At 43.3% G+C, this 22,807-nt stretch overlaps 1 protein-coding gene across 3 annotated transcripts in view; it reads left to right on the top strand.

The window, feature by feature from the left end:
* The first annotated feature begins 1,970 nt into the window (after positions 1-1,970).
* Positions 1,971-22,807, top strand: part of Lmbr1 (limb development membrane protein 1) — a 157,851-nt gene continuing 137,014 nt past the window's right edge. For 2 of the 3 annotated variants that reach the window (XR_008214310.1, XM_052720102.1), the window contains exons 1-3: positions 1,977-2,222; positions 17,064-17,136; positions 19,412-19,451. Coding sequence is in view for 1 of the 3 variants with exons in the window: in XM_052720102.1 (XP_052576062.1) it covers positions 2,157-2,222; positions 17,064-17,136; positions 19,412-19,451 (179 nt within the window). In the remaining 2 variants the exon portion in view is untranslated. Of the gene's footprint in view, positions 2,223-17,063; positions 17,137-19,411; positions 19,452-22,807 lie in introns of all 3 variants that reach the window. The other variant, XR_008214311.1, reaches the window with a different exon arrangement.

Here is a 22,807-nt window from a genome sequence, read left to right as displayed (position 1 = left end):
GGCTGGCCTCGAACTCACAGAGATCCGCCTGGCTCTGCCTCCCGAGTGCTGGGATTAAAGACGTGCGCCACCACCGCCCGGCGGTCTTGCTTTTACTTACATGTCATGTATGTATATATTATTTTAGGCATCAATATAAAACCCATGATCCACAAATGAGTAAAAAAATATGCCATATCTGTCTATGTCTGACTTATTTTACCTAAGATTAATCTTGAAGAGGAATGTGGGTAAAGGGTGTTCATCAGAGCACCAGAAGTAATGGGCTGCCCAGCTCCAGCCTGCCTGGGGCTTCTTTTCACCAGCTGCAGGGGTCGCTGGGGGCCACAGGAAGGACAAGCTCTAAGGCACAGGCCTTTCCCCAGTAGTGTCATAATTTTGAGTTTCCTATTGACTGGAGCATGTCACACAATCAGGGCCAGATTCAAGGGTGAGGTAAAAGCCAGAGAGCAGAGGGGTGAGCCAAGGCGCCTGGCAGAGGAGTGGGGAGTTTGCATCCATTTTTGAAGCTGACCATCCTGGGTTAAGTTTCAAAAGTGACAAAGACAGTGAAACAACCAAATAAAAGGTGGGTGAGCCTCCAGGAATAGCTCTGTAACAGAAATGTAAAGGTTTAAATGGTTGCAGTATCCGATTGGAAAGATGTGAAACACTGTATGCTTTCACTTTCTGGAATAGGTGCCCAACTGCCACACACTTCAAAAGCTGATGTATTTATTCTTTCATTTGGATAGATTTACCCACAGATCATCTAGATCAGCTCAGGTGGATATTTAACCTAGTTCTCAGAATGTGGGTGTCCAGAAAAAGAGAACAGGATTCTAGTCTTTTCCTAGTTCTTTAGGGCTGAGACATTTAAAGACATATCAAAGGTGAACTGGTTTGAATTCAACCAGCTGGAAGTTGTTAACTGGATGATCAGCCTGTTGTATTTGGAACACAGGCTGGGAGCATGCCTCAGGTACTCCAAGATCTCCTACCAAATGAACCCAGAAACAAAATTACGAATACTCCTTTAAAAGCTGGGTGGTGGCAGAGGCACACACCTTTGATTCCAGCACTCGGGATGCAGAGGCAGGCAGATCTCTGAGTTCAAGGCCAGCCTGTTCTTACGGAGCGAGTTCCAGGACAGCCAGGACTACATAAAGAAACCTGTCTCGAAAAACCAAGCCAAACAAATACTCCTTTAAACTACAATTTTAAAACAAAGAATGGAGGGAAATTACAGTGTTGGTATATTTAGCAGTGCTTCAAATTGGCGCGTTAAGACCTACAGAGGGCCGTGAACCTGAGCTGCCCTGCTCATCTGCAGGGCTGGGGACCACGCTATCTCTGTCCTCCAGAAAGGCAGTGACTCTCTTATCTCTACAGAGAGGCTGGGCTTCTGGCTTGCGCCCAGAGCGCTACTGTGCAACTGCTTTCCAGCTTTGCACCTGCTTGGGAATTTCTGTAGTAGACCCCAGTCCGCCTCCGCCCAGGTCTTCAGGCTAGGCGAGCCTAGTGCTGAGCTCAGATGCAGAGAGCAAGGTAGGAACAGGGTTGATCAACCAGAGGGTCATCCAAAAGCTTCAGCAAGCTAAAGAGGGAGGGATGCACCTGTGCCTGGATCTCACCACGCCTCCAAATCCCGCCCCCACCAAGGGTTCCACCTCTAGATCTCTCCCTGCCTGGAGCTTCGGCACCGCCCTTATTCCCAGCCCTGGGCAATGGACAACAAGAATGGATGCCAACACTGCAGGGCCAGCTACAAGATTTCGGCCCTGCCTCACTCAGCACGCGCTAGATACCCAATTCAGTCCTGGGCCCTACAAACTCCGCCCCCACTCCTCCAGCCACGCCCCCCGGCGCCTCGAGACCCTCGACCCACCGCCCCAGGCTCCGAGGCGCGCGCCTCTGACGTGTGGCGCCCTCCGAGTGACGCACAAGTCCCGCCCCGGCCTCAAGCCCCGCCCAGGCGGCGGCCGTTCCCCGCCTCCCGCAGCCTGAGCCGCTTCTCCCTGAGCTGAGGCGGCGGCTGAGGCAGCGTTTTCCGTGCCTGTTGCGGTCTAGGTGGCGTTCCTGTCCGGCAACGAGCGGCTGTGCAGCCCCGGCGCCCGCGGGCAATGGTGCGGCGGAGCGCGCGGACGCGGGCGGCCCTGCGGCGGGCATGAAGGAGGATGGAAGGGCAGGACGAAGTGTCGGCGCGGGAGCAGCACTTCCACAGCCAAGTGCGAGAGTCCACGGTGCGTGGCCGGGCGGTTCCCCTGGTCCTGCGCCGCGCGCCGGACCCGGGAGCCGCAGCGCAGACCAGCGCGGTCCCCTGGCTTCTCCCCCGACTCCCCGCCCACGCTGGCCTTCCGGCGCCCCACCGGGTCGGCTGAAGACCGACTCCGACGCCCCGCGTCACTTACGTCCTCGGTCACCTGCGACCCGGTCACCTGTTCCCCATCTCCTCACCTATGTCTCTCTCCTGTCATCCGCTGCCCTCTCCTTTCGTAGGTCTCCCTCGCGCCACTTGCGCTCCCGCCCCTCCTCTCTGTCCTCTCCTCACCTCTGCCCCCTCCCGTCACCTTTACCCCCCTCCTATCACCTGTGTCCCCCCCTCCGCCGCAGCCCCGCCTGTCACCTGCGTGCTCTCTCCTATCATCTCTGTCCTCCAGTCACCAGTGCCCACCTCTTGTCACTTGCCCTCCCCTCCCATCACTTGCAGCCCTTCCCAGCCCCCATGTCCTCTCCCCTTCTGTCACTTGTCCCAATCACCTACACTTAATCCGTGCCCATTTCTCCTGTACCCTCCCCATGTGTTCGCGCACCTCATCTGCTCCTTTATCACCTGCTTCACCATCTTCCCTTTCCCCGCATCTCCTGCTGACTCTCCGGGTGAAGGGTGATGGGTGGCTGTCGCTTTTCCTCTAGCCTGATATGGTACCTGGGCTGAGCTGGCTGTGGCTAAGGTGTAGGCGGTGCAGACTGCCTGGCTTCCCAAGCTTCCAGCCCGGCAGTAACTTTGGCCTCCCACTCACATCCCTCCCTCTGTCCCCCCCAACCCCCCAGCCAGGACAGTTAAAAATCTTCCAGAGGAGGGAAGACAGGTCTCTCCTGAGAAGGGTGAGAGCAGAAACCCGCAGTGCTCAGAAGCAGTTGCTCTGGAAAGGATGCGCCTGCCTGCTTCCTCCTGCTGCTTCTAGCAGGTCAGGAAGCCAACTTGACTCCCGAAGTTCTCCTTTGATGAGCACCTTTCAGGATACCCTACAGTCTTATAAACGGGTTTGTTTGTGTCCCCATAACTCTGTAAAGTATGTCCAAGTTACATATTTGCATCCACCCCTCTCTTAGCTCACTTTCCCTGTTCAGTCACACCCTTGGTTTGAGGTGAGCAAATTCTGGTTCAGAGTAGTCCAATTTGTGCAGTTACTGATTTTGAAAATTGAGAGTTGTCTTGCCAAATCATATGGGAGTAAAAGGAGGTGCATAAATTTTCGCGGATAGAATTTGGTATGGGGCATTTGGTTTAATTTTAATTTTTATTAATTCTTTGAGTATTTCATACAATGTATTTTGATCACATTTACCCCCTCTCCAACTTTTTCCAGACCTCTCCCCACCTACTCAAGTTTGTGACTTAAAAAAAAAAAAACAAACCCATTTGAATCAAATTTGTGCTGTCCTTACACTCTTAGGCATGTGGACATTCCTAAGCAAACCCTACCGGCTTGTGCCACCACAACTGACTGGCGTGTGGACATTCATTGGAGTGTGGTTGACCTATCGGGTACCATACCCTTAAAGAAAACTGACTCCCCCTCTCTCAGCAGTTATCAATTGCCAGTAACTCCTCAGAGAGGGGTGGGATTTCACGCCCACCTCCCCTCTCCATGCTGAGATTTTGTCTGGATTGAGTTTACCCAGGTTTTGTGTGTTTTTTCAAAACCACCCTCAGTTCATTTACTGCTTCTGGCTCTTACAACTTTTCTGTCCCCTCTTCCACAATTATTTTAAGCCTTAAGAAGGGGGAGAGTGATATAGAAGTCCTGCTTAGGGCTGAGCATTCATTCTTTAAGTCTCATATTCTCTCACCTTGACCTCTGTTATCAGTCACATACACAGAAAGCATCTCTGATGCAAGTTGAAAGACACACTAATCTTTGGATATGACAATAAATCATTAGGAGTCAGTTTAATAGGATGTACATTTAGCAGCATAATAGTGGCACGTTCTCTCCTAAGGCCTAGGACTTGTCTAGCCACAGGTTCATGTCTCCAGTAACAGTGCCAGGTATGGATTTCCTTTTGTGGAGTGGACCTTAAATCCAATCAGAAAGTGGTGGGTTACTCCCACAACATTTATGCCACTAGGAAGGAATCTATATTTCTAAGTATGACCTAGATGCATTTCTTACTAAACATACTTGACTAATCATGGTTTCAGATGCAGAAACAGAGTTTTACTACTGTTGCATAGGCCTACCTTTCCCCCACAGCTGTAACTTTTGTCTCCTCCAAGAGTAACTGCTGCTCTGGCTTCCAAGGCCATAGGTTAATTTGCTTTATTTAAAAATATTCATTTATTTTATTTTATATGTATGAATGTTTTGTCTGCATTTATGTCTGTATATCATGTATGTGCCTGCTGCCTGTGGAGGCTAGAAGAGGACACCAGATCCCCTAGAATTGGAGTTACAAGTAGTTGTGAGTTGTCCCATTGCTACTCGGCACCAAACATGGGACCTCTACCATTGAACTACAGTACCAGCCCAGAGAAGTGGCAGGTTCACTCATTCCTCTGGGTCTGGTGCACTTGGTGGTGGATATCTGTTAGCTGCTGAAAGTTCTGTCAGGGTGGATCTGCTTGGCAGACTCATGAATCTGAGACATGGCTGGTACAGCAGCACCTCAAGTGTGAACCTCAACTTCTGAGGGCTGTCTTTGGGAAATCCCAGTGAGCACAGGTGGATATGTTATAATGCATAGTAATAGGCTGAAGTGCTTGAAGTATTACTCCTTGTTTTTGCATGTGGGTGGATGTCTATGTTTCAACAACATATATTGTTTTCCTCATTGTATTGTCTTTGTGCTTTGTGAAAGATCAGTTAACTGTATTATATGGTTATATTTCTAGTATTCCTATTCTGTTCCATTAGTCAATACTTTATCAATACTATACAATTTTGATTACTTAAGCTTTATTTTTACTTTACAAAGTCCTTTGATTTTATTTATTTTTCTTCAAATTGTGCTGATTATTCTATATTTGGTCTCTCCACATAAACTTTAGAATCAGTTTGTTTCTATCTACAAAGTAACTTGCTTGGATTTTGATTGGAATTGCATTCAGTTTGTAGATCAAATAGGAAGAACTAACATCTTCCTGTTCATGAACATGGGCTATCCTATCTCCCATTAATTAAAGTTATTTTTAGACATCTCTCATCAGAGTTTCATGGTTTTTCTTATGAATATTTTGAATGTATTTTGTTAGATTTATAAATATATGCATGCTAATGTAAATGCTGTGTAGTTTTACCTTTAAATTTTACTTGTCTCTGGGTTGGTAATGCACACCTTTTCCTTCACAGCTGAGTAATTCTCCACTATGTATATATACCATATTGTCTTGGTTAAGTCATCTGTCAATAGGCATCCTAGGCTGTTGTGAATGGTACTATAATAAATGCAGGAATGTAGATTTCACTTTCTTTGAGTATATATCCAGGAGTGGTATAACTAGGTTATATGTAATTTTGTTTTTAGTGTTTTAAGGAATCTCCATTTCCATAGTGGCAGTACTGATTTACATGCTTTCCAATGTGTATAAAGGTTCCTTTTTTATTATTTAAAATTTTAATTTATTTTACATGCCAACCACAATTTCCCCTCCCTCCTCTCCTCCCATTCCCTCTCCCCACCTCCCTTCTACTCCGCCCCCCTCCCCCACCATCCACTCCTCCTCCTCTATTCAGAAAAGGTATGGCCTCCCATGGTAGTCAACAAAGCAAATCATATCAAGTTGAGGCAGGATCAAGCTCCTACCCCCTGCATCAAGGCTGAGTGAGGCATCCCACCATAGGGAATAGATTCCAAAAAGCCAGCTCCTGGCTCCAGGAACAAGGTCCTGGTCCCACTGCTCGGGGCCCCACAAACAGACTGAGCTTCACAACTGTCACCCACATGCAGATGATGACTACTTCTATTTCCTTAGGGGTTATAGGTCTATTTAAATTGTTTGTCTGGTCTTGATTTAATTTTGGCATGTGGTACCTATCCAGACAATTGTCCACTTCTTTTACATTTTCCAATTTTGTGGAGTACAAGTTTTCTGAGTATGACCTGATGATTCTCTGGATTCCTTACTGCCTGCCTTCCTTCCTTCCTTCTTCCTTCCTTCCTTCCTTCCTTCCTTCCTTCCTTCCTTCCTTCCTTCCTTCCTTCCTTCCTTCCTCCCTTCCTCCCTTCCTCCCTTCCTCCCTCCCTCCCTCCCTCCCTCCCTCCTTCCTTCCTTCCTTCCTTCCTTCCTTCCTTCCTTCCTTCCTTCCTTCCTTTTTGTGGTTTTTATGAAACAAGGTTCTCTGTGTATCTTTGGAGCCTGTCCTGGAACTCACTCTGTGGTCCAGACTGGCCTTGAACTCACAGAGATCCGCTTACCTCTGCCTCCAGAATGCTGGGATTAAAGGTGTGTGCCACCACCGCCTGGCCTTCCTTTTCATTTCTGATTTTGTTAATTTGGATATTCTCTCTCTGTCTTTTGGTTAGTTTGGATAAGGGCTTGTCTATCTTGTTGATTTTCTCAAAGAACCAACTCTTTGTTTCATTGATTCTTTATATTGTTCTCTTTGTTTCTATTTTATTGATTTCAGCCCTCAATTTGATTATTTCCTGTCATCTACTCTCTAGTGTTGCTAGTGTGAGATTTCTCCAAAATCCTTATATAAGCACTTAGTGCTATGAACTTTCCTCTTAGTACTGCTTTCGTAGTGTCCCTTAAGTTTGGGTATGTTGTGCATTCATTTATATTGAATTCTAGGAATTCTTTAGTTTCTTTCTTTCTTTCTTCCTTGATGTAGTGGTGATTCAGTTGAGCATTATTCAGTTTCCATGAGTTTGTAGGCTTTCTGTAATTTGTGGTGTTGTTGAATTCTAACTTTAAGCCATGGTGATCTGATAAGATTCAGGGAATTATTCCAGTTTTTTTGTATCTGTTGAGATTTGCTTTGTGACCAAGTATGTGGTCAGTTTTAGAGAAGGTTCCATTAGGTGCTGAGAAGAAGGTATATTCTTTTGTGTTTGGGTGAAATGTTCTGTAGATATCTGTTAAGTCCATTTGAGTCATAACAACTGTTAGTTCCCTTGTTTCTCTGTTAAGTTTCTGCCTGGCAGATCTGTCCATTAGTGAGAGTGAGGTGTTGAAGTTTCCCAGTATTAGTGTGTAGGGTTTGATTTAAGCTTTAGTAATGTTTCTTTTACAAATGTAGGTGCCCTTGTATTTGCACCCTAAATGTTCAGAATTGAGACTTAATCTTGATGGATTTTTTTGTGATGAATATGAAATATCCTTCTCCATCTCTTTTGATTAATTTTAGTTTGAAGTCTATTTTGTTATTTATTGATTTCTTGCAATTTTGTTTGCCGTTTCCTGGATTTCTTTAACAGAATTTTTCATTTCCTCTTTAAGGGCCTCTATCATCTTCATAAAATTATTTTTAAGGTCATTTTCTTCTGCTTCATCTGTGTTGGGATGTTCAGGTCTTGCTGTTGTAGAACCACTAGGTTCTGGTGGTGCCATATTGCTCTTTAAGGTTGTTGAATGTATTCTTACCCTGCCATTTACCCATTTGGGTTTGGGATAATCATAGGTACATGTGTTAATTCTTGTGGTGTCTTTGTTGGATGGGGGTATTTTATTCCTTTACTGTCTGTTTCCTTTATTGTCTTTTGGCCTGAATGGTCAAGGGTTCTGGTGATTGGCTGACTGTCAGGTTGAGTAGAGTTGTCTCAGCTGAGGTTGGTGGGGGTTTGGGTGCCTAGATCCAGTGTATCGTCTAGTTCTTCTGGCTGGTGTGGGCTTTACTTGTGCCTATGGGGTCTGTTCTTCCAACTGGTGTGAGTTGTGCCTTTCTCTATGGAGTCTGTTGTAGCTGGTGTAGGTTTTTCCTGTGCCTATTCTTCCAACTGGTGTGAGTGGTGCTTGTGTCTATAGTATCTGCTGATGTAGCTGGAGAGGGCTGTTCATGGGCAGGATACTGGGGTAGGTGGGATTGGGCAGCAGAGTGGGTCTGTTCTTTCAGCTGATGTAGGTGGTGATTGTGCCTATAGGGCTGCTGTCCTTCTAACTGGTGAAGGTGGAGTGTGTGCCTTTAGAGGCTGTTGATGTCTCGGGGGATGGTTGGCCAAGGGGAGGATGATGGGTTTGGTGTGTTTGGGCGACAGAGTGGGTCTTGTAGGTTACAGAGGCTGTGGGTGGTGGTGGTGGTGGAGCAGCCTGCCCACAGGACTCTTACCTGCTGGCTGGCTGCTAAAGGTTCCATTTTGCCTATATTTTCATCAACATTTTGGATGATAGTCATTTTGGTTGAGATGAAATGGAGCCTCAGTGGAGTCTTGATTTGCATTTCCCTGATAGCTAAGGATGTTGAGCATTTAAAAATATATTTCTTGGCCATTTGTGTTTCTTTTGTTTTTAAATGAGAAGTATCTATTTAGATCATGTGTTATTTTTTTATTGGATTATTTGTTCTTTTGCTATTAAGGTTTGCATTAAAATATTCTAGTTATTAATTCTCTTTCAGATGAATAGCTGGCAGATTTTCTCCTACTCTGTGGATTGACACATCACACTGTTGTTTTCTTTGCTCCCTAGATGCCTTTTAATTTGATGTAATTTCATTTGTCAGTTCTTGCATTTATTTCTTTAGCTATTGGAATTCTACCAGGCAGTGATTCCCCTGTGCTTCCCTCTTGTAGTTTCAAGTCCTACATTTAAGATCTTCAACCTTTCTTCAGTTGAAGGGCATCAAATAAAATGTGGTACATATACACAATGGAGTACTACTCAGCAGAGAAAAACAATGACATCATGAGGTTTGCAGGCAAATGGATGGATCTAGAAAAAATCATCCTGAGTGAGGTAACCCAGACTCAGAAAGACAAACATGGTATGTACTCACTAATAGGAGGATACTAGATGTAAAACAAAGGATGACTAGACTGCTACTCACAACTCTAGGGAGGTTACCTAGAAAACAGGACCCCAAGGAAGACACAGGGATTGCCCAACGACAGAGAAATGGATGAGATCTACATGAGCAAATGACTGTTACCCCAGTGCATGGAGAGTTGAAACAAATGGATCCTGAGGGTTTACTGGCCAGTCATATGATCTTTTAATATACTGTTGAATTCCATTTATACTTATTTTATTGAGGATTTTTGCATATGTATCCATATATTGGTTTATAATTTTTATATCTTACAAGGTTTTGGTAGCAAGGTAATATGAGCTTTGTAGGATGAGTTTGGAAGTATCCCTTTCTATATTATGGACTAATTTAAGGGTCTACTTTGTCTACCTTTTAATATACTTCATACTTTTTAATTTAACTCCAGTTCATCAAAATTGAAGCTCAGTCCCAGCACTCGGGAGGCAGAGGCAGGTGAATCTCTGAGTTCGAGGCCAGCCTGGTCTACATAGCGAGTTGCAGGACAGCCAGGGCTGCAGTAGGGAAACAGCTGTATATTTATCCATCTATCCATTCATCTGTCCATCCATTTGTACGTGTGCAGTGCATTAATACCTGGAGCTCACTGCTTGGGTTAGAATGGCCGGCCAGTAAACCCCCAAGATCCACTTGTCTCGATTTCCCGTGCACTGGGGTTGCAGATGTATGTGTGTGCTAGGGATCTGAACTCATGTTCTCATGTTTGTATAGCAAGCATTTTACCCACTGAGCCATCTCCCTGGTCCGTTTTATCTTTCTGATATTTTTTCAAAATAACTGTTTGAGTCTTTGTGTCTTTGATTAATCTGGATTTTTAAATTTTCCTTGTCATTGGGTAATTTCGAAGAAGTACAATTTAAATTTACTGTAATTGGTGGTTAGTTTGTAAACTTTCTAAATACTTATGTCTTATAATTTGGATTAATAATGTTAAAATAAATCTGGTACAGACTTATGAGCCTCTCAGTAATAGCTCTTGGCTCTCAGGCTGGGTAGAGATGTTTCTGGTCCTGCTTGGAATCTTTCAAATTTAGATCTTAAATAAGAAGATAAATAGTAAAATTTCATTATGATGCACCAGCTTGTATCTAAGTTCAATGTTACACCTGGAATTTATGACTATTAACTTTCGACAATACATATTAAACTTAGGTCACTGGGGACTATGTCTTTCAGTTCAAATCAGGTCTAAAGGCACGGGGCTCCCAAGGGCTTGGATCACCTTCTCCACAGGCTAGATGTCACTGAGAAGTGCTGTGGGTTTCTCTGGGAGGGGTGGTAGCATGACTGTTCTTCTCTGGCAGCCGAGGAAAGCTCATTGTCTTTGGAGCCCTGCCAAGCTCTGAACTCACCCATCTTCTCCTGTCAGCTGTATCTCACCTTTAGTGGTGAGTTGCTGTAATACTTTACTCTTTTTTTGCTTAGAGATTTGCTGTTGTGGTTCCTGGAGTGCAGGGAGATTAGAAGGCATCATCATAGCTTGCTTTCAGTTCACGCATCCATAAGTGAGGTCTTGAGACCTCACACAAGAAAAGATGTGTTCATTTGGAGGAGAACCTATGTGCAGTCCACCTTGGGAAGCCACACAGAGTTGTAGTCAGTTCTTTGGTTTCCATCCCAGCCTCTTATATTTATGGCCAGTAGCTTTTATTCCATGTGAGCAGCACTTTTAGAATTTGTAGCTTTACCTGTACTCTTAAATGTATTGCTTCTCCTTGCTTTCCTGCTCTGCATTCTGGCTCCTAGGGCCTTTTGTTCATTAACTTTCATTATTTATCATCCACTTCTATATGAACTCCCTGGAATTTCTGAAATTCCTTTCACTTTTAAATATCATTTAAAAAATTCTAAGCATCTTTGGTGAAAACCTCTATTATTTTGGGGGGAATGTTGAAGATCTATTTTAGTTTACAATTTTTCTATTTGAGAATTTTATACATGCAAACAATGTATTTTGATCTTGTTCATCTTCCACTCATCCCCCTGACTTTTCCCAGATCCACCCCTGACCTGCTTCCAACTTAGTTTCCTTTCACCCCTTCCGCCCCCCCCCCCTCCGCCCCACTTCATCAAGCCCAGTTTATGCTGCCCATATACTTGTGAGTATGGGGCCATTCCCTGAAGTGTGGTTGATCTACCAGTGCCATGCCCTTAAGGAAAACTGACTGTCCCTCCCCCAGAAACCTTTAACTCTCTGTAGCTAAGGTTAGGGCTTGTGAGCCCCTCCCACTCTGTGCTGGAATCAAGTTGACCGACTTGATCTTACACAGATCTTGTTCAGGTAACCCAAACTGCTATGAGTTCTTGAGTGCAGTGAGCCCATCATGTCCAGAAGACAGGTTTTCTCTGGTCCTCCCCAATCCTTTGGCTGTTGTAGAATTTCAGTTTCTTCTTCTTCCACCAGAACATCTATTCTTCTACTGTCCTTGGTTCTTTCACTGCAGCTAGATGTCTGCTCTGGCTCCTGCTTTTCTGTTCCTCAGCCTGTCCTTGGCTTCACTTTCTTCCAGTCTTCATGGGTCTCACTTTGTTTTGCATTTTCATAAGCCGATGCTTCTCTAGGTGTGGTCAAGGGCTTCCTGGGCCTGGAGGTTAAACCTGGGAAAATGATAGAGCCTGTGAAGAACTTGCAGAATGGAACTGGAAGGGTGCTCAGCCCAGGAGCCAGAGGAGTGCAGCTGGTAAAGGCTGAGGAAAAGGGAAGCCATTAGAGAAGGAAGGACACTACTGATGGAGGTTGCTGATGGAGACCAAGGAACGTTTGCACCTGCTGTTTGGCTAGTGGGTCTTCACTTCCACTGCTTGGGTCCTTTGAGTTACCCAGCAGTCATGAAGTCAGATTAGTGATTAGAAGAACGAATGAATGATGAAAAGTTAGAAAGCTGTGGAAGTTCAAGCTATTATTTTGAAGAGTTTGGCTGGAGAGAGAGAGGGCAGGTTGGAGGGATGCAGGAAGAGAAGCGAAGAAGTGAGATCAGGGAGAAGGGAGAGAAACTGAAAGTCTGAAAGTATCTGGGCTGTTAGGGTCATCAGGTGGTTGATGTTTCTTGGGGACTCTAGCTACATCGTCTCAGTATCAGAATCAACATCATGTTTGACATCGTTGTCAGGCCTTAGGTGTCGGGAATTCTAGCCTGGGTTTGCCTGGAACTTTAAAGACTATTTAATCTCATGTTGTCCCTTGCTTTTGTTATATTTTTCTATTTTTATTTATTTATCCTCTCCTTCAACTTTCCATATAGAATTTTGATTTGATAAATTATACCAAGGGAATGAAAGACAACACAGGAGGTAATTTAGACAAACCTCCTTACCCTAGCAACTGAACTCAAATATTTGTGCTCACCTTCCCCCTTTTCCTTCTTTAAAACTGAGGACATCATAATGGGCTGCCAATAGACAATAACTACATTACAGCATGTCCAGTGATGCTTGGGGCATGCTTAGGAAGCACCAGCAGCAGGGGCAGTGGGGTACACACCTTGTCAAGATGTCATCTGAGGAAGGGTTGTGGGACAAAGGATAAGAGATTCAGACATCTGAGAGTTGGCTTGAGAAGCAGAGACAATAGTGATCCCAAGAGTCTGATGTAGGATGGGTCTGGTATGCTCAAATGAAGAGGAAAATAGGAGATGAGAGCAGAGATTAGTGCAACTGCCCTCTTCCTCCTCCTTCCCTCCCCTCAGGCCTACTCCTTTCTCTTTCTAATTCTTCCCAGAATCTACATCAGCCAGGTTTTGTCTCCACTACAACTCTTGTCAAAGTTGCAGTGACTTCCCAGTTGTCAACTGCACCACCATCATTATTATGGTCCTCCTCCTCTCCTCTCTTTCTTCACTCCCTCCTCATTTCCCACCTCTTCATTCGGAAAGATTGTCTGTCAGTCCCTCAGCTTCGCAGTTAGTTCAGCATTATTCCCTTTCCCTCTTCTGTTTTTTGGCTGCTGGATTATTCATTCTATCTTCTGTGACTTTTCTCATCTTTTACAAAAGCCTCCTGACTTTGAATTCCTCCTCACAATCCTTTGTTTCCTTGTAGCACTAGGGAAGGACTCTAGTGCATTTCTTTTGCTTGTACTTCTCTTTCCAAGCTCTTCCTGGAATCTACTTTAGCCAAGTCTTTGTCTCCAGTACTCCAGAAAAACAGCTCTTGTCAAGGTTGCAGTGACTTCCATGGCACCAAACCCAGTTGTCAATCCTCTTTCCTCAGCTTGCTTGGCCGGTCAGCAGTATTTGACACTGTTGCAAATTCCCTTTTTCTTCCTGTGGGTCAGGAGATGGGCAGGCCCTTGGTGCCCCACCTTGGTGCCTGCTTGTTTGGCAGCCTCTACACTGATGCTGAACATCTGAGAGTTGAGCTTTGTTTTCAGACTTCTCTTCTCTGCCTGCCTTTGCATCTCAGCCTTAGGACATTGTGTGTTGTCTGCTGATTATTTTTTATTTTTTAACTTGAAACTAACCTTTCCCTCTGAACAGTATAGGTTTGTATACAGACCTACGCACTCAGCTTTCCACCGTCATAGTGTATACTTCAAACTCAGCAGAGCCTGCTCCTCCTCCAGACCATTCCTTTTGTGATCTTTCCCGACTGAGGACTTGGCAACTCAGTCTTTCCAGTTTCTCAGGAACTTTGTGTTTATTTTTACGAGTCCTAGCAGGCCTGCTTTCAAAACATTCACAACTCAATCATTTCTTAATGCCTCACTCCGCAGGTCTGAGTGATGGCTCTTCTGCATTGCTTTGTGCTCAGTTTTTTCCTGGTCTCTGCTTCTGTCCAGGCAACTAGGGTGAGTTTCTTTACTGAATCTGATCATGTCACCCCTCTGTTCACAATCTTACATGGATTCCTGTCTCCCTCAGGGTAAGAGCCAACCTGGCAGTTACCATGTGTAAGTACCAGCACCTGGAACAAAGTCCTCTGTGCACTGGACTCCTGTTAATCCCCAGGCTCATCTCTTATTCTTCCCTTTTGTTTGAACACACCAGAGGCATCTTGTCTCAGGACCCTGACATTATTATTGTCTCTGCATCACACACTGCTAGTCTTGCTCCTCTTGTCCCATCAGTCCTCCTCAGATGACATCCTGCTGAGATGAGCCGCCACTGTTGATGGTACCCTCTATTTTCCTAGGCCCAGACTGACCATCCTTAGACACACTGTAACTTAGTTACCTGATATCTATTTGTATCGTTATTTTTCTCTCTGGAATGTGAGTGTCACAAGGGTACACCTTTACTCACTGGTATCCCTAGTATTAAAATGGGTTCCTGGATGTAGTAAGCCCCGCAGATAAACTCAGAGAGCCTCTGCCAGCTATCTGACATCAGACTTTAACCTATGGCTCATTGTTTTACTGCCAAGTTACTCTTCGTTCCTTGCTCTTGGAGCCTGACTTCCATTGCATTGTAGACCATTATTTCTTCTTCTTTTTTTTTGAAGTTTTTAAAAATATTTTTTATTTTATAATTAATTTAATTTTACATATCAGCCACAGGTTCCCCTGTCCTCCCTCCTCCTACCCCCTAGCCTTCCCCCACAGTCCACCCCTCATTCCCACCTCCTCCAGGGCAAGGTTTCACCTGGGGATTCAGCCCAGCCTGGTAGATTCAGTTGAGGCAGGTCCAGTCCCCTCCTACCTGCACCAAGGCTGAGCAAAGTATCTCAGCATAGGCCCTAGGTTCCAAAAAGCCAGCTTATGCACCAAGGACAGGTCCCGGTTCCACTGCCTGGGGGCCTCCTGAACAGTTCAACTGTTTCCAGAGGGCCTGCTCCAGTTCCATGGGGGCTCCTCAGCCATTGGTTCACAGTTCATGTGTTTCCACTAGTTTGGCTCTTTGTCCCTGTGCGTTTTCCAATCATGGTCTCAATATCTCTTACTCATAGAATCCCTCCTCTCTCTCGCCGATTGGACTGATGGAAGCAGATGCAGAGATCCACCACCAAGCCCCAGGTGGAGCTCCAGGAGACCATTATTTCTTTATGTTTCTTCACCATTTGGTTTTCCTCTTGACCCATTTTCTGTGCTTCAGAGGATTTTAGGAGGAGGTTCTAACTGTACCAAAATCCTCTTGTTAGCCTGGGTTCCGAACAGTTTTCAGGCTTCAGAACAAGTGCTGGATTGTCTTTTACCACTCTTCCATATGTATTGAGAATGTTGACACTCAGTTTGTAGTGCTCCTCTCCATTTTCAGTGTTGTTTTCTAAGTGGTATCATTACAGGGGTGACAACCACCTAGGTCCAAAGTCTTTGTTATGATATTCTACCAACTCATCCTGAGAGGTCCGTAGATATCAGCTTTCTGAAAGACTTCATATTTTTTTCCACATGCTCCATAAGCTTGACTGAGGCTTTATTTTTAGCATTTGGTCTTTGATGGATATCCTGTTTCTTGACCTTCTCTGTTTACCCATTTGTTGCCCCAGCTCTGACAAAAGGAGTGCATTGTAGGCATAATGACTCAAATAAAAATGGGCAAAAGACCTGAGTGGACATTTCTCAAAAGAAGACAGACAAATGGACAACAGGTATATGAAAATGTACTTAGCATCCTTTGTCATAGAGAAATGGAAAGGAAGACTCACCTCGTACCTGTTGGAATGACTGCTTCCAAAGAGCAAGAGAGAAGTGCTGTTGAGGACATGGAAAAAAGGAAGCATTGTATACTACTGGCATCAAAACAGCTGGCATGCCCTCCAGAATGCAAAGCAAATATGCCAAGTGGTCCACCTCTTCCATTCTGGATTCACATTCAAAGAAAATGAATTGATTTATGAGAGACACTGTGCTCAGGGTTCACCATGTGAGGTTACAGAAACAATTGATGTGTGTGTCAGTAGATGAATGGGTAAAGAAAATGTGGTAATCCTTACATGTACCATTTAGCCTTAAGGAAATTGTGCCATTTGGGACAACAAGGAATAATCTGGGGATATTCTGCCAAGTAAAGTCTGCATATATAGAAAAACAGGTACCAAATAATCTCATTTGTACATGGGATCTAAACAATTTGAGCTCATAGAGGTAGAGAGTAGAATAACAGTTCAGGGACCAGAAAGAGAGCTTCCAGGTTGAGGTGTGGCCAATGGATGCCAAAGTTCCTTAGAGTGTGAGTTTAGTAGGCCTGTTGTGTAACATACTGATGTGTCGAAGAACAGTGCACTGTGTGTTAAAAACCTGAGAGTATATTTTAAGTTCTAATCAGTAAAGATGGTAAGCTGACTCTCTTCTCTCCATTAATTAGCACAGTGGAAGAGGACACTGCTGTGCATGGGTAGCAGAACCTGAGATCATATATAGTAATACCATACAGTTTTTATTAGACAAAGTAATATGACTTAAGCCACAGCTGAATAAAGAATTTAACTTTGATGTGTGGTATGTTTATTGGAGTTATTTTTATCCACATTGATCTGTGATGCTTCTTTTATGCTAAAGCTTCATGTGATTGACTCTGTCAGGTTGTAAAGGATGGCACATCCTTTACATATTATCGAAGCTCTTAGGATGCCTTGCTTTTCAGGAGGGCAATGTGTGTTCATTGATTTCAGTCTTCAGAATTGTTGATGATAGTTTGGCTTTTCACACTTCGACATGACTTTGAAAAACATTTGATCAAGTTATGAAAAGAGAAATTCTCCAGTGGGCTTTCTCACCAAAATATTATTAAACTAGGATACTGCAGATTTTCAGAACTGACCAGTTTACATACATTAATATTTTTTATCAAAATGTTATATTTGTGAAATGTCCAAAAATTTCACTTTTCAATAGTTTAGATCCTTCATTTTCTTTAGATACAAAAGATTGTTATCTTTTGTTAGTTATAAAAATGCCGGGCAAAAATGTAAATGACCTGTTAAATTTCATTTCAGATATGTTTTCTTCTTTTTGCCATTCTCTACATCGTTTCCTACTTCATCATTACAAGATACAAGAGAAAATCAGGCAAGTAGAAACAGTTTTGTTATGGCTTTCATCAGAGCTGCCTGTGTGAGGTGGTATATGGGCTCCACCCACACACTGCAGTACAGCCATGCTGAATATGCTGGTGGCTGAAGTAAACAGGTGCCTGGTACTAAAAAATAACACTAAAAATAACCCCTAGGGAACCTGACTATCCTCAGGGTCACCTTACTAGACCAGAGTCCTTGATTATCACAATTCTCATGTCCAACTAAGAATAGTGTTGGCTATTTAGTACCTGGGACAGCCAGAGTTTATGAGGGTGTTTGGTTCCTTGTGGCTGGTTCTAACTGAGCATCCTATTCACCCCAGCCTCCTTCATTTTCTCACTACAGAACTGTCTGGCCATCTCTTTCTAACTGTCTCTCTCTGTCTCTTGCTTTCTCTCTTTTTAAGATGTATTGGTTTATTTACCTATTTTAGTTTTATATGCTATGGGTGTTTTGCCTGTGTGTGTATTTGTGCACTGTGTACATGTCTCATGTCTGCAGAGGCCAGAAGAAGGTGTTGGATCCCCAGGAACTGGAGTAACAAATGGCTGTGAGCCTCCATATAATTGCTGAGAATCAAATCTGGGTCCTCTGCAAGAGCAGCAAGTGCTCTTAACTGCTGAGCCATCTCTTCAGTCTGTTTTCCTTCTCCAAAGCAATGTAGAATTTACAGTATCCATAATTGTACTGGTATTTAATTATATAGTATCCTTGTATTATTCCATTTTGTCCTGAGTTAATCATTTTCATGTTTTTTATGTCTTTATTACTTTTTTAATTCACACATTTTGGTTAGAGTTTTATATGTCCTCTAGCAGATGCCTTACTGCCTTCTGGTAATTCTCAACTATTTTTTTGAAATAATATTTTCTACCTGTGGTGCTGACCTGGTGGCTGATGCTGTATGATACTTAAAGGTTCCATGTATTAAAGATTCTTTGATATATTATCAGCTCATCAAACTCAAGAGAAATAAAGAAATAGCTCTTGTTGCACTATGTTGTTTCAGAGCTGTTACCTGGTTCTGTGAATGTTTCGAAGTGTTCACTGGATCATGTAATCTGCCAAATATGTGAAGATCTGCAGATTCAAGACAGTGCCTCAGTGGTTTTAAAGATGCTTGGTCACATGGGTCATAGATTACATGAAGAGAAAGGAGAGAGTTTGAGTGGAAAACATAAACACATTGTTTAAGGGGAGTTAAGGATGATGCACAGGCAAACCGTAGACTTAGGTGATCTTCAGGTTAATCCAGTAATTTCAGGGAGTGACAAAGACTGTAGACCTCAATGGTGGAACAGAATGGCTGTGGATAAGGAAGTAGTGACCTTTTCTCTAGACATGGTGATGGATTAGGTATGGGAATATCAGGATGAAAATTAATCGTGAATGTGATTTTTGTGGTGTCTTTGACTGTAAAGTTGTTTTGGGAAGTCTGTAATTCATGATAGACACTACAAAGAATGGCCAAAACTCACTACTGACACTGAGGCAGATGAGCTCCCAGAGGTTCTGAGATCCAGGGAGAGCCTGTCAGAACACAAGACAGATGAGGAGCTGGAAGGATTGGGAAGGTTCTGCAATACTTGTGTACTTAGGCAGTCTCTTTGGCTGGTCAGTTTATGAGCAAGGACAAAAGAGATGGTGGCTGAGAGGCCTGAGAAAGGAAGAGGGGAGAAGACGGTATCCTAACGAAGTCTGCCTGGTACCTAAAGAGACACGGAAAATGATATTTTTTTTTCTGTCTATAACTTAGACAGTACTTTCAAATTGTTGAGGTGATGCTATCCAAGATAGTTTAGGGTGGTTTAAGAAAATATTAGCATTTCATTTACTAATGAAAATTCAAACTAAAGAATAGCAGGTAAGTTCTAAGAGTATGACATTTTATAATAGAAATAGCTGTTGGCTATTAATAGCCAGAACATTTCATTCATGAGCAACTTATCCTGACATTGTCTACCTGCATTTCACAATCATCCTGTGGTTCTAAGTTTTATTTTCTTGAGACTATGTGTTTGTAAAATTTTGATTTACATGGGTCAGTTAATCAACACTTTAAAAAAATCACAATATATATACCACTTAACTTATAGTGAAATTTATATTTGGGTCTTTGTTGAGGTCTATAAAATTCTCTTTGAAAGTCTTTTTCATCCAGTAATTGAATTTTTAAAACTTCATATTTTTGGTAAATTTTTTAGATAAATTAATGAAACATTTTGTTGGAGATAAAATAGTAACACTATAAACATTTATTTTTGCAGATGAACAAGAAGATGAGGATGCTGTAGTCAACAGAATATCGTATGTATTTGTCTTAGTTAGGAGACACCATGACCATAGCAACTCCTATAAATAAAAACATTTAATTGAGGGGGCTTGGTTATAGTTTCAGAGGTTCAATTGATTATCATCAGGATGGGGAGCATGGAGATACAAGCATGCAGATGTGGTGCTGGAGCTGAGAGTCCTACATCTTGACTCAGGCAACAGGAAGTTGACTGACTCACACTGAGTGAAGAAAAAAATACCTCAAAGCCCACCCCCACAGTGACTTTCTCTAACAAGGCCACATCTCCTAATAGTGCCACTCCCTTTGGGGGCCATTTTCTTTCAAACCACCACAATATTTTAAAATTTAATTGTTCTGTTTATAGTTTTGAAGTTAGAGTCTGAAGAAAATAATTGCCTAAAGTACTAATCCTTATTAATCATATTCTTAAAAAGCACATGCAAGCAAATACACATGGTTACTTTAGAGCTGATTGTCTCTTGCTAAAATGTGTTTATTCAAGCTGAGTGTGGCACATGCCTGTAATCCTATTAATGGTAAGGGGGAGGTGGGATGATCAGGAGTTCAAGGCTACCCTCAGCTACATAATAAGTAAGGCCAGCATAGGCTACATGAGACCATATTCCTTTCCCCTGTTAAGTGCTTACTTAAAGAAATGGAAGAGTTTGTTATCTTCAGGGGATTTAATGAGGAAAAGAGCTTAAAGGTGGAAGAGTTTGTTATCTTCAGGGGATTTAATGAGGAAAAGAGCTTAAAGGTGGAAGAGTTTGTTATCTTCAGGGGATTTAATGAGGAAAAGAGCTTAAAGGTGGAGGAGTTGTTCAAGAAAGACCTAGTTTGGTGTAGTGGGCACAGGCTTGTGGTCTCGGCACTCTAGAGGTGGAGGCATGAGGACTGAGAATTTGAGGACAGCCTGGGCCACACAGCAAGACCCTGAGAAAAAGGGAAATCAGTCAAGCTGTCAGCCATTTGCTTTGTGTCCTGAGCTGACTCTCTGAAGCAAGCAGGTTGACTTTCTGGTCAGAGTGACACATTTGTCTGCTGAGAGTAGAGAGGCCTGGTCACCTTGTAGGTTCCTAATGTGTGTGGAGGAGACATGGTGGAAGTGTACTTTAATTTTTGAAGTGTCAAACTGAATGGCAAACAGTTAAGTTCTTTCTATTAGATTTTTGCCTATTAAATGTGAAATCTGGGGCTGAAGAGATGACTTAGTGGTTAAGAGCACTGGCTACTCTTGTAGAGGATCTGGGTTTGATTCCTACCACCCGCATGGTAGCTCACCACCATCCCTAACTCCAGATTCAGGGAACCCAAAGGGTGGCAGGGTCTCCATGAGAGTGTCAGTGTCACCACAGATAAAGAGGGTGTCCATGCCAAAGGGAGCCTGCCAGAGGTGTGAGCTGAGTTGGGGAAGGAGGGTGTCTTGAGTGTCAGGACCATTCAGTCCAGAATGGGGAGCTACCCAGACAGGAAGGTATGTATCTGTATAGAACTGGGATCAGTATGGTAGGAAATTAGTTCCTTGTAATGGTGGGGAGGCTTGATTAAAGTCAGTAGGAACCAAAAATTAAGGGAAAAGGATAAAACAAAAATGACCACCAAATTGTTGGTTTGGAGTTGAGGTTGTGTCGTTGTGAACACATGGTTTTCAACACCTACAAGAAGTAGAACTGCAATATAAAAGTGAGTGTGGCCATGTGTTTGTACATGCAGAGTGCACACTCTGTGCTTCAGCTTTGTCTGCCTCCTGAGTATATCTCTCTGTATCAGAGATTTGATATAATGCCCAGGCCATGTTTAACTAGAACTTTCCACTAACCAGGACTCCTGAAAAAGGATAATAGAAGGGCTGGATAGGGAAAGGCCAAGGTTAAATTTATGTTTGTACAGAATATAAGGATGTAAGATTACTGGGATATTTTAAAGGAAACAGTCCTTTAAGGGTCTTCACACCAAATTGGGGACAATTTAAATATCAAAATAAATAATTATTGTAATGGATTTGAAGCCACTGCATAGAATAGGGCAATCTTGAGTCCATCTTTATAGTATAGAAACCAGTAGATGAATGGACTAGAAGTTTGGCAAGAACAGGTTTCTCTTATAGTTTCAAACTTAGCTTTCCACAGATTACTAATGGAAAGGAAGAGTGTCTCAGAGTAGAGCATCCTCATAGTTACTGCCTTTACCTGGGACCAAGAAGACGGGGTCAGTGGAGAGACAGCAACCCCAAGTCACCTGTGGCCCGTAGAGAAAAATCAGAGCAGATGCCTTGTGGACACCAAACGACACCTGTTGAAGGCTGATTTCCTCATTTCCCTGTCCAGCCTGCCTTCTGCACATCACAAGACACCATCCTTCCAGTTTTGGCCCCCAGCCTCTCACGTGCCTTTGACTCCCCTCTCCAGCTTTTTGCCAGGAGCCATGTTGGCTCTGTGTTCAGAATCTGACTTGTCTTACCGTTGCCACTTCAGTTTTCCTTACTTGTTTTATTTTCTGTAGTGCCTATCATTTAAAATATATTATGCAGTTATCCATTTAATATTTTATTGTTTTTTTTAAATCTGATGCTCTTGTAGCATTAAGTGATGCTTCACTTAGAAGCTGTGGGAAGACAAAACATGTCTTGTTTACTATTTTAATATGCCAGGTACAGTGCTGGCTTAGAATCAAGTGTTTGTAAATATCTGTTTAGTGAGTGAGCATCACTAATAGATTCCTGGGTCAGTCTGTGGTGTGCGCACTAGCAGTAGCCTTTTCAGATGGTTGCTTGTGGGTGATCCTGATGGTAATACTTTCTGATGTTCCCACTGGTTAAGAACCACTGGCCAGAGTGAGCACTTGGGGGTTGAATTCACAAGGCATGCCTTTATTGATTAGCCAGATAAAGGCTGTGACAGTTACTTTTCTCATCACTGGGACAAAACACCAGGCAGAAGCTAACGAAGGAGGAAAGGTTTATTTTTATGCAGTTTCACAGTCCACAGTGTTGGCAGTGCATGTCAGTGTTTTGTTACCTGCAGATGGACCAGAAAATAGAGCAAGCATCCAGGCTGGAACCAGAGGTGGGTGAAACCTAGTGACCTATTTTTGCCAGGCAGCCCTACTTCATGGAGATACAGCAGTTTTTAAATGGTCTCACAAATTGTGGAATGTGTCCTCAAACCGTAAGCCTGTGGGGACATTTCAGATTCAAACCCAAACACTTAGGTCAACATGTTGGTACATTTCACAGAGTATGCAGATAGAAAGGAGGGAATGCTGAAGAAGCTGTAGGATTTCAAGAAGGAAGTATTTAGCCGGGCGGTGGTGGCGCACGCCTTTAATCCCAGCACTCGGGAGGCAGAGCCAGGCGGATCTCTGTGAG

The sequence above is a fragment of the Peromyscus californicus genome, unplaced genomic scaffold (genome assembly GCF_007827085.1).
Source record: "Peromyscus californicus insignis strain IS unplaced genomic scaffold, ASM782708v3 Scaffold_6__1_contigs__length_162567912, whole genome shotgun sequence".
Classification (NCBI taxonomy): domain Eukaryota; kingdom Metazoa; phylum Chordata; class Mammalia; order Rodentia; family Cricetidae; genus Peromyscus; species Peromyscus californicus.
This window is presented reverse-complemented; position numbering and strand designations above follow the sequence as displayed.